This window comes from Euleptes europaea, chromosome 14, assembly GCF_029931775.1.
Source record: "Euleptes europaea isolate rEulEur1 chromosome 14, rEulEur1.hap1, whole genome shotgun sequence".
Taxonomy (NCBI): Eukaryota; Metazoa; Chordata; class Lepidosauria; order Squamata; family Sphaerodactylidae; genus Euleptes; species Euleptes europaea.
In genome coordinates, this window is record NC_079325.1 from 15405926 (window position 1) to 15423580 (window position 17655).

The following is a 17655-nucleotide window of genomic DNA, read 5'->3' on the forward strand; positions in this document are numbered from 1 at the left end:
AGCACTGGCAACCCTAGTACCAGGTGTACCTCCCTGGAGAGATTGTTTCATAACTGGGGGGTTGCCACTGAAAAGGCCCTCTCTTGTGTACCTACCAGATGAACTTCTTTGGCCGATGGGATAGTCAAGAGGGCCCCCTTCCTGTGATCTTAATACCTTCCATGAGATCTGCAGCCTTTCCAATTAGGGCAAAGCCTTTAGAAAGCCCTCCACAAAGCATTGAGAAAAGTCTAGCAAACTCAAGTTGAAGGCTGACAATGAGGAAATTGAAATTGATCAAGACTCTCTATTCCTTGGCTCCATCATCAACCAAAAGGGAGACTGCAGCCAAGAAATCAGAAGGAGATTGAGACTGGGGAGGTCAACCATGAAGGAACTAGAAAAGATTCTTAAGTTAAAAGATGTGTCACTGGCCACCAAGATCAACTTAATTCATGCCATAGAATTCCCTATTACTATGTATGGGTGTGAAAGCTGGACAATGAAGAAAGCTGATAGGAAGAAAGTTGAGTCCTTTGAAATGTGGTGTTGGAGAAGAGTGTTACTGATACCGTGGACTGTAAAAAAACCCAAATCAGTGTGTTATAGATCAAATCAAGCCTGAACTGACCCTAGAAGCTAAAATGACTAAACTAAGGCTGTGGTACTTTGGTCACATTATGAGAAGACAAGAGTCACTGGAAAACACAATTGTGCTAGGAAAAGTTGAAGGCATTAGGAAAAGAGGAAGACCCAACAAGAGATGGATTGACTCTGTAAAGGAAGCCACGGTCTTCAGTTTGCAAGATCTGAGCAAGGCTGTTTAGGACGTTTTGGAGGACATTGATCCATAAGGTCACCATGAGTTGGAAACGACTTGACAGCACTTAACACACACACAGCAAACTGTGGTAGGCAGAGTTATTTCAACAGACTTCCGGTTAAATCCCTGAGACCTTCTCCATGGCAAATGGCTGTGATTTGTTTCACTGACAGCTTTTAGAGGAGTGAACAGGGTTAGTTAGGCGTTTTGTTTCTTTATTTTAACTACTGTGGCTTTGTTCTTGTTTTTAAGTGAAAGGCAGAGGGGCATATTTATGGTAAAGATACTAAAGTGATTGTGAGGTGAAGGTGACATCGCCAGGAGGCGATCTCTGAGGTTCCTCGCTTATTACTGTTGGCTGGTTCACAGGAGGGGTAAAAAAAGACAACAGGCACGATTTGGCACACAGACAGCTCCGACTTGTTCAGCCAAAAAAAGTGTAACCGAAAGACCCGCTTGAGAGCATCACATTGCTGGGCTAGAACAGGAAGCTGATATTTCCTGTCTTGTAGTGTTTTCTTATAGGGAGGTGTCCCTTATCTTATTGCATAAGAGCTCAATGCAACTGACAAGCTTCCTGGGGAATAACATGATTCATTTTACCCTTTAGAAGGAACCCGGGCGAGTCGCAGGGAACGCAGATTTGGAGGTTGTTAAAAAGTGGCTTTGCAAAAGCAAATATTGAGAGAACCTGTTCCCAAGAAGAATGAAACAATGATTTCGCTTGATTGTTCAGGACAGTAAGCATCCTGAATGTCACGTTTCAGAGTGGAAATTGTCATTTTTACCACAGGCCGCTTAAAATGGCTTCGTTCTTATGGCAGGCAGCTTAAATCGGGTTTCATTTTGACCACAGGCAATTTTTAACAGTTCCTCCTGAAAACCACCTCCAAAACCTCTTAAACATTGTCAGGTTTTATCTCACATTGAAAGTAGAATATATAGCAGTGCAAAAAAAGGAAATGACATAAAAAAAATTATCTAGCTCTCTACATAAGCTGTATCACACGAGCGAACTTATGGAAACAAAAAGCCAACGATAACTATAAAAGTCATTACAGTATTAACGTGACGCTAGGGAAGGAAGTGCTTAGTAGATTTTGGAAATGAAGAGCCTTAAACAATGGCTCTTGAAGGTCTTCCACGGGGGGGGGAGGGGGCAGATCCATAAGTGGGACTCTGTTTGGGCTAAGGCAGGCTGTATTGTCTCTGTGTGTAAAGTGCCGTCAAGTCGCTTCCGACTTATGGCAACCCTATGAATCAATGTCCTCCAAATGTCATTCATTAACAGCTTGCTCAGGTCAAAAGGGGGGGGCTTCATGGGGCTCACAGGGAAGGGTAGCGTCAGTCCCCCACCCACCCCTACCTGCTAGGATCCTGCTCCAGCTGAGGAACACCCCCCCTTCCAGCTTCCAACAGACGGGGGGCAGCAGCTGAACACCTCCCCCCCCCCGGGTCATTGCTAAATCCATCTCTGTTCATGGAGTGTCTCCATTTTATGCTTTTAATTTCTTCACTGTTTTTACAGGAACCACTTAGAGAACACTTGCGTTGAAGGGCGGTGTACAGACATAGTAAAAAAATAACCATGCATGTGAAGAGGATGTGAATATCGGAGTATATCAGGAGTAAAAGAGTATATAAAATATGCCACTTAGAGAACACTTGCGTTGAAGGGCGGTGTACAGACATAGTAAAAAAATAACCATGCATGTGAAGAGGATGTGAATATCGGAGTATATCAGGAGTAAAAGAGTATATAAAAAATGCCCCGTGGGGCAGAGTGGTAAACTGCAGTGCTGCAGTTGAAGTTCGGTTCACGACCTGAGTTCGATCCTGATGGAAGTCCGTTTCAGATAGCTGGCTCAAGGTTGACTCAGCCTTCCATCCTTCCAAGGAGTACCCAGCTTGCTGGGGGTAAAGCACAGACGACTGGAGAAGGCAATAGCAAACATAATCTGCCTAGTAAATATCGTGATGTGACATCACCCCATGGGTCAGTAACGACCCGGTGCTTGCACAGGGGACACAGGGGACCTTAAAGCTTCCCTTCCAAGGCCTAGCTGTTAACAAAAAAATCTACTGGCATATCGATTTCCTCCCAATTACAGTGCAAATGGCAACTATTCCTTCAGATGTTTTTTTTTACTAACCTGCTTTTGGTCCCATTTCAAATCAGGAATGAGGACAAAACCATTGGTGGGATCTGGATTTTCATAGATTATTCGGTCAGCCTCAGCCTTCTTCTCCAGGATATTGTATACCCACTGAAAGAGATAAGTTTTTTTAAAAGAGAGAGAGAGAAATGTACATCAACAACAAACAGGGCAGCTCTCTTGTTCAGCGTCTTGTTAATTTTGTTCTGCTCTCTGCAAGCAGAAATGCCACCGAAGATTGTGGTATATAAAAAGCAGCATTTGGACCCATGAAAGAGCCAAATGTTTCCATAGCTGATAAGATTTGCAGTTAATTACCCGTAAAACAAGCAAATGGCCTAAACAAATCCCTCTAGGGGGCAAATCATTTTCTTAGGTACTCCATTACCCTCCCAGCCAGATGAATTAGGAGGTGTATCTGTTTTATCTCCAAAGCATTGAGTACCTTCCATGTCTGAAAGCAGAACATTCAACTTAATAGACTTTTAGATGGCTTGATTCTGAAGAAGCGGCATACTCGTAGGTAAGTGAATCCAGAAAGCATTATCCTTAAAATCAACTTTGCCAACCTGAAACAACTTAATGTTTTTTTTTCCCGGGGCGGGAGGGGGACAGACAAAAAGATAAGATGTACTTTGTGATATAAAAGAGACTGTAAGGCCTGGTCCAGAAATTAACAAAGCAGGGCAGTGATGACAAATGGGGATTTCAGGCCAAGAATTTGGCACAACATGGCTTGCAAACCTGGTCCAAAAAGCTGTTTAATTAGATACCTGGGCTCCTATGGGCCTAAAGTACCCACCTACAGATGAGGCTCTGGACTCTAATCTGGAGAACCGGATTTGACTCCCCACTCCTCCACATGAGCGGTGGAGGCTAATCTGGTGAACTGGATTTGTTTCCTGACTCCTACACATGAAGCCAGCTGGGTGACCATGGGCTAGTCACAGCTCTCTCAGCCCCACCTAACTCACAGGGTGTCTGTTGTGGGGAGGGGAAGGGCAGGTGATTGCAAGCCGGTTTGATTGTCCATTAAGTGGTAGAGAAATTCAGCATATAAAAACCAACTCTTCTTCTTCTCGTCCACTGTTTCTCTGCATGTTCTCAACTTGCCACAATCAGCCTTTGCTGGGGACAGGCTATTCTGCCAAGTCTCTACATCAGATCTGAGTGGAGCATTCGATTACCCCACATGCAGATACACAACAGAATCACCAGCTGTTGGGGGAGACGTCAATATCGCTTGCAGGCTTGGTCACTACTACCCTGTGTGGCTGCTTGTGGACCCAATTCCATACCCCAAATCTGAAGTGATTCATTTACTTTGCAACTTCATTTGCAGTCCAACCTTGTCACTGAGGCCCAAGGCAGAACACACAGTAAAAAGCTGTGCAATCAGAGCAGCATGATGCACACCGTCAACAATGCAATGAAGGGCAGCAAATTGCCATTAACCACGATGAACGTCACAGGTGCTAGCCAATAAAAGCACATGACACGCAAACGTGTTCCACCTTATACTGATTCTCACAATGGACACACTGGGGAGGTGCTTGTGTGAAATCACTTTTTCACAGTGACACAATACTGTGGTGCATAGGATGAGAGAACGCAAACGGTCCCACAAGAGAAATTGGAACAAAAACTACTAGTTCCCCGCCCAAAGGAGAAACCATGGGACATTCATCGTGCTGAAAAATGCTGACCCACAGAAGTATCTGCAGGGATAGAATTACAAGGGGCTGGGGGGGGGGGGGAGACGGACAGACGACACAAACCACCCAAAGTAGCAACGATCAGCCAAACACAACGAAAGAGTAAATAGGAGTCTGGGTTAATCTCTTTTGCAGAGAGTTTCTAAACAGTTCCAGTATCATCACTATAGTAACCACAAACATGTCCCTTCAACAAAACTCTGCAAATATTAACTAATGAATCAATCACAATGCCAAAGTGGTGTGGTATGTCTGAAACAATTATGCTCCACTTTGTGCAATCAGCGCTGCTCCCACAAAAGCAGCAAAGTGGTCTTCCTCATCCCAGTAAAACTCAAGTGTCACATGTACTTTTCTGACTAAAAAGAGCCCTGGAATGAGAACGGCAAGGGGGTGCTGAACTGCCCAAACCTCTCTTCATTCCAGAAAAAAAAAACAGCCTTAAAAGGCAGTCCCACCGAATATTATTTATTTACTTCATTTATACCCCATCTTTGACCCCCCTCCCCATGTAGTACCAAAGTAGCTTACATCATTCTCCTCTCCTCCGTTCCATCCTCTCCACAACCCTGAGAGGTAGGCTAGGCTGAGAGTGTGTGACTGGCCAAGGTCCCCCAGCAAACTTCCATAGCAGAGTGGGGGATTCAAAACAGGGGTCTCCCAGATCCTGGTCTGACATTCTAACCTCTAAGCTGCGCTGCCTCTCTACTCCACCGCCTAAGGCATTAAATTCCCTGCATTAAAATGGCCCTTCCATTTTCTTGCTCCCTTCTTCAACCCTCCCCACTCACAATCCACCTCACCCAACTTAGTCTTCACCCGAACAGGAATGACACCTAAGAAGCTAACCTAGACAGGATAGCAGAAGATCTCCAGTTTGGTTTTATGTGCAAAACGGTGGCTGAAGGGTACAATTTGGGCTGCTACGTGGGTGTGAGGGGTCAACTATTTTCCACCGTTCTGGTTTCAAACAACCCCCTGGAGTCACTGTTGGCCCTGCTGGAGACAGATTACATGCTTGCTGCTTGATCTGTAACCCACTGATTTGGTTTTTGGCAGTCCATGGTATCCGTAACACTCTCCTCCAATACCACTAGGAAGGCTTTAAGAGGGACATGTTCATGAAAGAGAGGAGTATTTATGGCTACTAGTAAAAATGGATACTAGTCATGATGCATACCTATTCTCTCCAGGATCAGAGGAGTATGCCAAATATATTAGGTGCTGTGAAACACAGGCAGGATGCTGCTGCAGTCGTCTTGTTTGTGCACTTCCTAGAGGCACCTGGTTGGCCACTGTGTGAACAGACTGCTGGACTTGATGGGCCTTGGTCTGATCCAGCATGGCTTTTCTTATGTTCACATTTCAAAGGAATCACCTTTCTTCCTATCAGCTTTCTTCATTGTCCAGCTTTCACACCCATACATAGTAACAGGGAATACGATGGCATGAATTAACTTGACCTTGGTTGCCAGGGACAAATCCTTACACTTAAGAATCTTTTCTAGCTCCTTCATGCTTCTAGCTCTGCCCCTGAAAGGTATGACTTATTTGGATTGTCAACGTACACTAGGATGCTCAGGTGTGAGCGATACTGCCAACTAGGATTGCTATCCTCCAGGTGGGGCCTAGAGTTCTCCCGGAATTACAACAGGTCTCCAAGACTGGTCTCTAGAGACTTCAGTTCCCCTGGAGAAAACGGCCGGTTTGGAAGGTAGACTCTACGGCATCACATCCGCACTGAACTCCCTCCCCTCCCCAAGCTCCATCCTCCCCAGGCACTGCTCCCAGATATCCAGGAATTTCCCCAGCCAGAGTTGGTAACCCTACTGCCAGCACTGGCATTGTTTCCTTTAGGGTCCAGGATGGCTGTAGACACGATAGCAGCATGGCTCCTGGCATAATCATAAATACATAAACCCGACTGACTGCTGAATACCACCGAAAGCCAATGAAATTACATCCAACAAAAAAGCCAAGCTAATTGCTAAATCATATAAGTGCTCGTAATTATCCCTCTAAAAGCCTGAGTCACAGAAGCCTGTCTTCTGCAATTAGTCCCTGAAAAGGCATAGATTGTACAGGGGAGTTACATCCCATACCTGAATGCTGAAGCTCTGAGATTCAATAAATGGCAATGTAATGGTATCGTAATCAGCCCCAGTCTCCTGGATAAGATACACCTCTCTGCGCAAGTATTTCTGAAGATGCTTCTCCGTTGCTGGATACACCACGGTTGTCTTTACCTCTGCAATGTGAAAACATGTTTACACAGCGTCATTATCACTGTCGTCTAAGTTATTCCTTTTGCATCCTTCATTCACTTCGAGAGCTGTCCCTACGGGATTTTGCTCAGGGCCACCAAAACCCACTTCCACCAAGATTCAACCTCACCTCACCCCAAGGATCCTGAAACTGAGAACCTAAGGGATTTGGCCTGTGCACCACCACCCAGCCCTGGTCAAAAGAGAGAACTACAAGCAGATCAACCACAGCAATGAGTCTTTGTCACAACTGGTTCATTTACAAAGCTAAGGGCACCACAGGGGCATAGAAGCCAGCGCACTAACGGAACCAGCTAATCTCATAAAAGCCAGCACATGCTCTTTGGAATCCCCCAAAATGGTTTTGCTCCCTGTATAAAAAAAATGTCTTCTATCAAGATTTCGTTGCTTACCCTCTGCTACACAAATCTGGGTCGATCCCCTCCCGCACTCTGACCAATGAGTATGACTTTCATTTCAGGTGCTTGGACCAACTAGGTGCCTGTTAAAAAGTCCAGTGTCAAATTGTCAACGTGTCACGTTTAAGAATCTAATGCAGCATAATGCACAACACTGTGCATTATGTACCAAGGACACTGATAATGTACAGCCAAAAATACGTTTGCACAGGGTTTTTAAAGGTATATTTTAAGTCCTGGGTAACTACACAGAGATGGGTGTGGCAAGCATACAAGTAGATGAAATTAATTCACGCTTGCCACAGAGGTACATTCAAGGACAGGAAGACCAACGTACTCAGAGAGAGCCTTTTTCTCTGTGTTAGATTCTCAAGAATACTAGTTGCTAAATATACTTTGTCCAGAGGTTCCCAGTGAAGGATGGGTGGGAAGGGACAACCTGGTGAAAAAAATATGTTTTATGTTGCTGTTTGAGTGACAGTAAATAAGGAGCAGAACACCAAGAGAAATCTGGATGGACAGGATCTATTCCAAGGGAGAAGTTCTCAAACATGAGTTGTACAAAATTCATACAAACAACATTGTCCACAGAGAAAACAACTGGGCCAAAGAAAAACCCACTCAAATCCCTAATGGTTTCAGAGTACATGGGGATGGCCGCATCAAGCAGGTGGCTGAGTTGGATTTCCGAAAGCTCCATTATTATTTTTTGTGCTGGACGCTATTCATGTGGTCAGCTTTTTCCGGTGCAAATTCAAGCCCCATGCTATAGAAGCCAGGTGTCTATAAAAACAGAGAAGAGGCAGCTACCGGAGATTGGTCATGTGCTCCTTTTAATCTTTGGTGGATTGACTGACTGCTGCCACATTGCAAAGCCAGAATACAGTAAGACCATTCATCATGACCCGAGAGTAGCCTCCACAGCTGGGATGTTGTCAGGCCCCAGATGTGCAAAATCAGCTTGGCCCTCGGGAAAGGAGAGGCAGTTTTGGCAATGCTACATAACACCCTCAGCTTCTGCTCATGGCTTTGTCGACCTATATGTTCCTATCTACAGCAACCTACTAAGATGCTTTGACATGACTCCCAGAATTCTTTGCTTCCTCACACACTATCTTTGGTCTGTCACTTTGTCTCTTTACTGATGGATTACAGATGGCTTGTGAGCTGGGTTTTTCCCCCCTTTAACCTTAGGTTCAGGGTCAAGTGTAAAACCAAGATCCAGCGCTGCTTATTCATTAACGGCATCTAGTCAATAAACAAAAGCTTTGACAGTTGAGCAAGAAAAAGGATGGAAAACAGGAAAGTAATTAAAAGAGGAATTCCTCATTAGAAAGTTGTGGGCATCAATTCTTCTTGAACTGCAGCAAGAAGAAGAAGAAAGAAGAGTTGGTTTTTACATGCCGACTTTCTCTACCACTTAAGGAAGAATCAAACCGGCTTACAATCACCCTCCCTTCCCCTCCCCACAACAGACACCCTGTGAGGTAGGTAGGGCTGGCTGAGAGAGTTCGGAGAGAACTGTGACTGGGCCAAGGTCACCCAGCTGGCTTCATGTGGAGTGGGGAAACCAACCTGGTTCACCAGGTTAGAGTCCGCCACTCATGTGTAGGAGTGGGGAATCAAACCCGGTTCTCCAGATCAGAGTCCACCGCTCCAAACCACCACTCTTAACCACTACACCACACTGACTCTCTTTACAAGGTACTTCCTCCAACAGAAGAGCTATTTAAGTTGAAAGAGTGCTTTTGAGATAGGATACACGCCACTGTTTCTTGCATCTTTCTTTGCAGAATTGTGCTGCTGGCTGGTTTTCATAATTGAGAACTGGTGCGGCGAAGGGGTTAAGGCATTGGATTAGGACTAGGGGACACCCAAGTTCAAATCCCCGCTCAGCCATAAAGTCCACTGGGCACTCTTGTCTCTTGCAGCCTTGCCTACCTGACAGGGTGGTTGGGAGGAAAGGCAAGGGGAGAAACTCATGTGCTGCCCTGAGCTCCTTGGAGGAAAAACAGGATTAAATAATGTGATCCGTTTTTAAAAACCCCTACTGAGACAGGCTACCTAAAATAGTGGTTTGCTAAGGTTAAAACAATCCAGTCATATTTAATTAACACCTTTGGGAGTTTAAAAGGAGCAGGTTTGAGCCACAGATGGCCTTTGGGTCAGCTCTGACCACAAAAACATGGCTTTTCTGGGTCATGAGACAACTCTGATAATCCCCCAAAATCCATTTCAAGGGCATTTTGCTAGACCTCATGACTGCATACAGAGGATCAGACTTTTGGGATCCTTTTCAAGATAGCAAGTCAAAATCTCAAAGTAGCAGACTTAAATTTGCCAGCCTCCATCTCACAGCTGGGTGTGTTACCAACTGCTGGTCAGATTCCTGACACATCCTGTTTGGTTTGTTACATTAATGAGACATATTCAAGGCCACATAGACCAGAATGTCCCTTCGGTTGCTGTTCTTGGGCTACAGCAATACTGGGAATGCAGCAACCCCTGAACGGCTTCCATTTCAAGGCAGGATCTTTTTGTTCCTTCTCTCCTCACTGGTTAACTCGTGGGTTGAGTGGGATGCTAATGAACTTACAATATCCCAGGGGATATTTGGGGTGGAAAACTGCTGCTACTGGCACAGACAGCAGGATCGGTTTCCACCCCCTCTCATCTGAGAAGAGGCAGCCTTGCAGCCTGATCTTTGAGCATCCAACTCTGTGTGACATTGTAGAGTCGAGGTTCTGCAGGGCCTCCAGTTACACTGCAAAGATCATAACCATTTTTTACTTAAGATAAAATCTGGTGAGTTGCTTTTAAAAGAAAGAGCCATCAATTTCTTCCTTTGTCCTTAAAAAAAGAAAAAAAGAGCAAATCCCGGGCCGTTGTTCGCTGTGTAAAAAAAAAACCCAAACCCATTGAAAATATAAAGGCATTTTCTGGGCCTTCTTCAGATCAATGTGGGATGGGGGAGGGGGCAAAGAGCTATTTATCTTTATATTCTTCTGCACTCTCCCCACTGATGAATCCTATTCTTCCTACAGGCATATATTTCAGGCACCTAAAATCCTGTTCCTTCTTTATTCCCCACTTTATTCCTGTTCTAGTTAGGGTTGCCAACCACCAGGTGGGGCCTAGAGATCTCCTGGAATTACAACTGCCTGTTTTGGAGGGTGGACTGTAAAGCATTATACCATCCTGAGGTCCCTCTCCTCTCCCGACTCCACAGGTGGGGTCTTTGTGAGAAGGCAGAAACTCACCACTGAAGAACATAACGGGCAAAGCCTACTATCTAGAAACACACCAATAGATGGGACAGCTTGGACATTCCTTTTATAACCCTCCTCCTGCATATGACCAACGTGTCGGTATGCAACAGGTGGTACTGGCCATTGATGAGAGAATTCTACGCAAGAAATGGGGTTCCCGAGATGCACTCAGTCTGATTGGGCAAGCTATTCTGGAGCATCTTGTTTTATCACGGTGCTTCCTCAAGAGGAGGTGGCTGTAGAGGATCTGGAGTTTCTCGCTTTTGTTGCGGTTTAACATAATTTGAGTATAAGAATACATGACTGGGGGTGGGGACAGGACAAAGTGGTGTTGGTGGGGAACCATTTACAAGGAATTTTGGCCAGGATATGTTCAGGTCACAGATCTTGTGTAATATACTGGAAGCTGTTTTTCATTGTATGCCAGAAAATACAATAAAAACTATGAGTAGAATAAGGCAGGTTTGCAAACAGGCACGGCTGCCTCTAACCATCAAGAATTGTCCCTGGGTGATTAGGTAGGAAAACTTTTGTAAAGTGGAAGAGAATCTGTTCTTTCTTTTCTTTTTCTTTTCTGGCATGCTACGCTGGCAACCACAAAAATAGAACCGGGTCAGAGAGCAGCAAGATCCTTCTTCGCACAGTCAGCAATTATCCTGTTATCCTGCTTTTCCTCCATGGAGCATGCAGCAGCATCCCCTCCTCTTCCATTTTAGCCTCACGACCCCCCTGTGAGATAGGGCTAGGTCAAAAGACTGTGGCTGGCCCAAGGACGTCCATTACCTGGCTGAGCAGAGATTCAAGGCCAGGTTTCCCCAGACACAGTCTGCTGCTGGCTAATTATAACTGTAATTCTGTTTTTACTGGCCCACGCATTGCTTTGATTGGACACGTTGGCTTTTCTTTTATTCTTAACTGGATTTTAGCTGGCTGTCTCTTGTTATATATTGTTGTTTTTATCGCATGGCACTGCATGTTATATTTAGACTGTTTAAAATTTATTGTGACCTGCTCCAGATATCCGAGTAAGGATGGAAGAGCAGGAAAGAAATGTTTTTTTCATAAATTAAATAATGATAAAAAGGCAACGTACTCTGGGTCAGAAGAACTGAAGAAATGTAGATGAGCATTTTAAGCTCATTCAAGTAGAACAAAGTTAGAATTTTTTGGCAGTGAAGGGAGGAAAAGATGCGGAGAATGCCAGAATGGCAACAATATGGACAAGAGGGCAAGGGAAAGGAAACTGGGAAGGAGAGAACCATCTTGCTTACTGAGTACCCCACTCTTCCTAACTTTTGAAATATTTTAATTCTGCTTATGTGGTTTCAAGCTTTGCCCCTAACAATGAGGACTGGCCTCTTGGGTCTATGTTTTTTAAAAAGGCGATGAACACTGCATACCTCAACACATGTACCTCTACTGATGCTTTGTGATACGTAATTACTTGTAACTCATGGCACCCTGCCACTTCCACCGCAGTCTGTTTGAACTTTGGTACATGCTGGGCGATTTAATGGACTTCATAAGCTTGCCTTGTGCTTAATGAAACACAGCTAATGTTCTGAGCTTAAAAACCACCAGGCTTACCCCAATCAACCCTTTGTAAATCACAAAGCATCTTAAGGGCCACAGCTGTGCATTGTCAGGCTCAGATTAAAACTGAAGCCACCAAAAGGCATGCCCCAGACGGAAGGCAGCTGAGAACAGAAACCAACCGAAGAAGGCAGGCAGGCAGGCCACTTCTTGGCATGCAGCTGGCTGCAGAAAAGCAACGAGGCTATCGCTAATATCGCCAACAATGGAACTGGCAAAAGCAACAGCAACTGCAAAATGTCAGCAAATTTTGAAGGTCACGGGCAATCGGATGCGGTGGCTTTGTTCAGACATCACACCAAACCATGGTTTGGACTACCTCTAACTTAGAACCCCCACCACGGACTTGATATTTAAGCTGTATGTGCAAACCAACGGTTTGGAGCAGCTGGCCTGCTTTCCACTTCCCTCATGGTATAGCAGTTAAAAGCAGTGGTTTGGAGCAGTGGGCTCTAACCTGGAGAACTGGGTTTGAGTCCCCACTCCTCCACATGAGCAGCAGACACTAATCTGGGATAGGGGGTAGCTGGGATAGATAACCTATGTATATCAGGATAGTCCTGGGTGAATTGTATAATTAAAATATGATTTTTTAAGAAATAAAAATAGAAAAACAAGAAATATATTTTAAGCAACAAACATGCATACAAGAGCAGCCTAAGAGAAAAGGGAGGAAGTTGGATAGGGTTTCAGGGATGGGTGACGGTTACCAATCTTGAAGGGACGTCTATGGAAAGCAGCACTGAAGAGGAAAACGACCAGCGTTTCCAGGAGCAAAAGGAAGAGCCCGCATGCAAGTGGGGCTGCGCGCACAGATCCAGCACACACACTTTGAATGGCCAAAGGACCAATATTTATACCCCAAAATGGGTCCTGAGGCAGTATGAGGTAAGCTGGCAGGAAAGCCAGAGATTGCTTGCTTCTCCGGTGTTCGAACAAAAGGATAGGAGAGGCTTGATGAGTCGGCAGGACCCAAGAGGATGCCTCGTTTATTTTTCTTGAATACTGATTGATTGCTGGAATGGGTTAAGACAGGGTAAGTGATGGTCTGCTCAGAGCACTGATTAAATCACCTTAGGATGACACAATGGGGATTAGCTAGCCCCGTTGTCCAGCCACGCACACCTTAGGATGAGGGGAAAGTTCAGCGGTCAGCCGCCTTCCTGGATCCCAAAACCCTCTGAGAGGCATCCATTTTGTGGGGAGCAGTGTCTTGTTCTGATGCCAGTCTTTGCCCCCCGTGCCCTCGTGGCCCCCCTTAGCAGGAGGAGGGTCTGACAGTTTACAGCTTCTTCTTGTTTGCTTTCATCAGAAAGAAGACCCACACCAGGATTATTAATAGCACTATGTGGAGAGGATGTGGGTGAGCAGTAGAGCACTCCCTTTGCATGCATAAGGTCACCCATTCAGTCACTCATTGAAAGGGTTGTAGAGAGCAGTTGATATGCAAGATCTTTCTTTTCCTAAGACCCTGGAGAACCTACGCCAGGCACAGTAGACAGTGCAAAACTATAAGGACCACTGGTCTTGACTCGGTAGAAGGCATGCCTGATGTTCATCATGATTAGATGGGAAGAGAATAGCTCTTCAGGAGAAGAAGAAATGGGAAGGCTGGTAGTTCTCGGGAAAAGGATGTTAGGAAGCAATCTGTGGGACAAATCTTGCCCGTAATCGATTTTATATTTGCACCCTGTCCTTCCTCCAAAGAGCTCAGGTTCTACCCCGATTCATTCTGAGAGAGAGACTAACAATGATACTGAGCACTCGTATAACGCTTTGGAGGGTTCAAAGTGCTTTGCATACATGATCTTGCTGTAATCCGTACAACAATCCTGTAAAGTAGGTTGGTATTGTTAGCTCTGTATTGCAGACAGGTGGCGGCAGTGAGACTGAGAGATAATGGTTTGGCTACAGCCTTCTAGTAAGTGCAGTGGGAGTTGAACTGGAGACTTCTTGATTTGTGGCTCAGGCTGTTAGCTACTATGCTGCAGCAGATTAGGTGGAGACTGTGACCGCTACAAGGCCAAGGCCACCTAACAAGCATAGTTATCCTGCATGCTAACAAGCAGGAATGTGAACCTGGGTCTCTGTGTCACGAGTCCATTCGAGCACGCATGGAAGAGTCAGGCAGAATTCTCAGCCCCTCTCTCTGCTTGCCGTCTACTGCAGCACCAAACTTTGGCATACAAAATACATGTAAAACCTGTAAGCCTTTGGGTCTAGGATCCTGTGTTTATATGTTGCTTATTCATATTTGTACCTAAGCACATTGTGTAGTTCAAGCACTATCATCCAAAAAGATAATAATCGGCGGAGTATTAGAACACTGTCCACTTGTACCAGCAGGTACACCATAAATCTCTGGGGATCAAGTTCCATGCTTACACAGTGTGTTTTGTATCGTGTCCAGAAAGACGTCAGATCAAGAGCCAGCTGCACTTTAGGAAAGAGGTACCAGCCCAGACAGTAAACCCTCTTGCTAGCACAATCATTTTATACCTTCCTGATTTGCCAATGTTTTCAACTAGGGACCGAAAATCCCTTCAGGACTTGTGACTGTTGTATGAATTGTCTAACAGTCTTCCCCAGTACACCTATTCTGTTCCTCACTGCCTCTCATTCATGAGTCCCTCCATGTTCTTCAGTTCTTGTCTCCTATGCAGAGCCTCTGCCCTTTTGTATAGAGAAGTGCTGGATCATGGCATTAGCCTCTGTTTACAATAATGAGAAATTAAATAAGGAAGAAGCAGCTTTCTTAAGAACTGAAAAAAAATCCATTCAGATACCTGAATATATGTATATTTGTCCACTGGATGATGAATGAGGTAGGTGTGCTGTATAAACATGCTAACTTGGATTTTAATGTTTAAAGTGAACAGGGTTGTGGATTTTCCTCCACATGTGTGCACAATAGAGGAAGGAAGGAAGGAAGGAAGGAAGGAAGGAAGGAAGGAAGGAAGGAAGGAAGGAAGGAAGGAAGGAAGGAAGGAAGGAAGGAAGCAAGGAAGGAAGGAAGGAAGGAAGCAAGGAAGCAAGGAAGCAAGGAAGCAAGGAAGCAAGGAAGCAAGGAAGGAAGGAAGGAAGGAAGGAAGGAAGGAAGGAAGGAAGGGTGGAGTAGGTAGAACATCTTTACTATACAGCAACAGAATGAGGGTCAATTCTAAACACGATGTTTCTAAAGGAAAACATCTTGCATGTGAGACTCCACACATACAGTGTCTTCTCTTAAACAGAGCTGCTACCCATGCAAAGTAGCTACACATGTTTAGTTAGCACTAGGGTCTCCAACCCTGTTGAGCCTGTGAGTGCTTTCAGAGTTATGAGATGCAGCGGGTACCACCATAAAATGGCTGTCATGAGAGACATGATCAACCACAAAATGGCTGCCAGGGAAGGCAGCTGCAAAATGTTGGTATATTTCAAACCAAGCGGCCTCCTATGATGACAGCAGATATTTACAAACAGGTGCGGCCTATAGACTCAAGGTGATGTTTTCTGAAGCACCTCCTCCTGCTGTATTGAGGCTTACTTATTTTATTTATTTACAAGATTAAAATAAAAGCCATTAAAACCAACAGGCAAACACATCATTAAACCAATGATGCCATCACTGATGCCCCTGAAGCTTAAAATAAGGTCAAAAGATAAAAACAAAAGTTAAAACCATTGGAGAGGAAGGAGGGAACACTGCAGGAATGCTAAGCAAAAAAAAAGTCTTCACCAATTGGCGGAAGACAGCAACAGAAGGGGACAGGCAAGTCTCCCAGAGGGGAAGAGTTCCAGAGTTTTGGTGCCACTAATGAGAAAGCTCTCTCCCACGCTGTCACCTAACTAATCTAAGAAAGTGGGGACATCCGAAGATGACCACAGAGGTCAGGTAGGTATATAAGAGTGCAGATGGTAGGTTTATAAGAGTGTAGGTTGATGAAAGCCAAGATTGGTCTTCGCTTTGGGGAAAGATGTTTTGGAGAAGAAGCAGGTGGGTGTCAGTTAGAACGCTGGTGGACGCCATGATGCCCACAGGCACCACACTGGGGACCTCTAAGTTAGCATATCAGAGAACCATAGCCTGGCTTTGTGAGAATGAGTAGATACTTCACAAAGGTGGCAGCCCAGTTTAACAGGATTCTAGGCAGGTGCAAATTCGCACAGTTAAGTCCTTCCATATCACCAAGCATCATGTTTAAATCCGGCCTGAGAGAACCGGAGTGGGGCAAAAGAACCACTGCAAATCTGGAATACTACAAAACCAGCCATGGACAACACTTCATCACACAAGCAAGCAAACTTCCCTTTGTGGTAAGCTGGTTCTCTATATGCACCTACTGTCAACACATTTTCACATCCACCTTCACAGTTCCTTTATTATTTTTTTGAATGAAAGCTCAGATTGTATGGGTGCTGAGGGGAGCACTTGTGCAGTGTGATCATGGAACACACGTAGCCCTGTTCATAACCACTCGTGGCAAATACAGCGTCGAAGAGACGATTTGTTGAACAAAGAGGAAGGCTGCCTATAAAAGCTCTCCAAGATTAATGGAGCTAAAGAGAACTCTGGGGACACACAGTTACAGCAAGCGGATGAATGTTTCCAGAACACGCGGAGGGTGTTTGTGGTGAGTTTACAGTAGGCAGTACAAAACCAGTGTCTGTTTAACTTTGGATTAAAATAGTTGGTATATACTTTCCATGGAAAGGCAAAGTAGACATTTAAACCCTAACGTTGGATTGCTCTGACCGAGGAAGACTAAGCCAACTAAAATAACAAAGAAACAACATCCGGAGATCAACTTTTAAGCTCTTCTAAGATGGAGATGCATTATTATCCGCAGAAGATTATGACTCCAGCAGCCTGATGTATGACATTTGCATTGCTGGGGAGCTAAATGCTATAAAATTTAAATGCAGTACATGTGGGGTGAGGAATGACAGACCACTAAAGAGATGATTTAAATAATTCTGGGAAAGTAATGAGGGAATTTCAATGAAACTCATTTGCATGCATACTAAAAACTCATAAGCATCTTGCCTTGGCACTAGATACAGACAGAAAGTTTAGTACAGGGTTGTCAAATATACGGCCCAGGGGCCAGATTCGGCCCGTTGAGAACACTTATCTGGCCTGTGAGCCAGCCGAGGCAGCCACGCCCCCAGTCCCAGTCTGGGCTGGCGAGGCATGGCCCAACCAAGTGACATTTATGACATACCCGGCCCTCATAACAAATTAGTCTGATGCCCCTGGTTTAGTACGTTAACTCAAAGCCATGTTAAAATCAGGGTTGCCAATACGCAACCTGAACTTTGGATGGAGACCGTGAAATCTCCTTGAATGCCCTCAACACTGAAATAGGGCAAAGCATCCAGGGCAACCCAGTTCCTGCCTCAACCCCACACACACACAGACACCTGCTGTGCCAAACCAGGTGTGCTGCAGAGC

The 17655-nt window shown here is 45.0% G+C and overlaps 1 protein-coding gene across 1 annotated transcript in view; it reads right to left on the bottom strand.

Moving 5' to 3' along the window:
- Window positions 1-17655, bottom strand: part of DCPS (decapping enzyme, scavenger) — a 67221-nt gene that overhangs the window by 21659 nt on the left and 27907 nt on the right. The window contains exons 3-4 of the mRNA XM_056860300.1: window positions 6776-6921; window positions 2956-3069 (exon numbers count right to left, since the gene is read on the bottom strand). Coding sequence (XP_056716278.1) covers window positions 2956-3069; window positions 6776-6921 — 260 coding nt within the window. The remainder of the gene's footprint in view (window positions 1-2955; window positions 3070-6775; window positions 6922-17655) is intronic.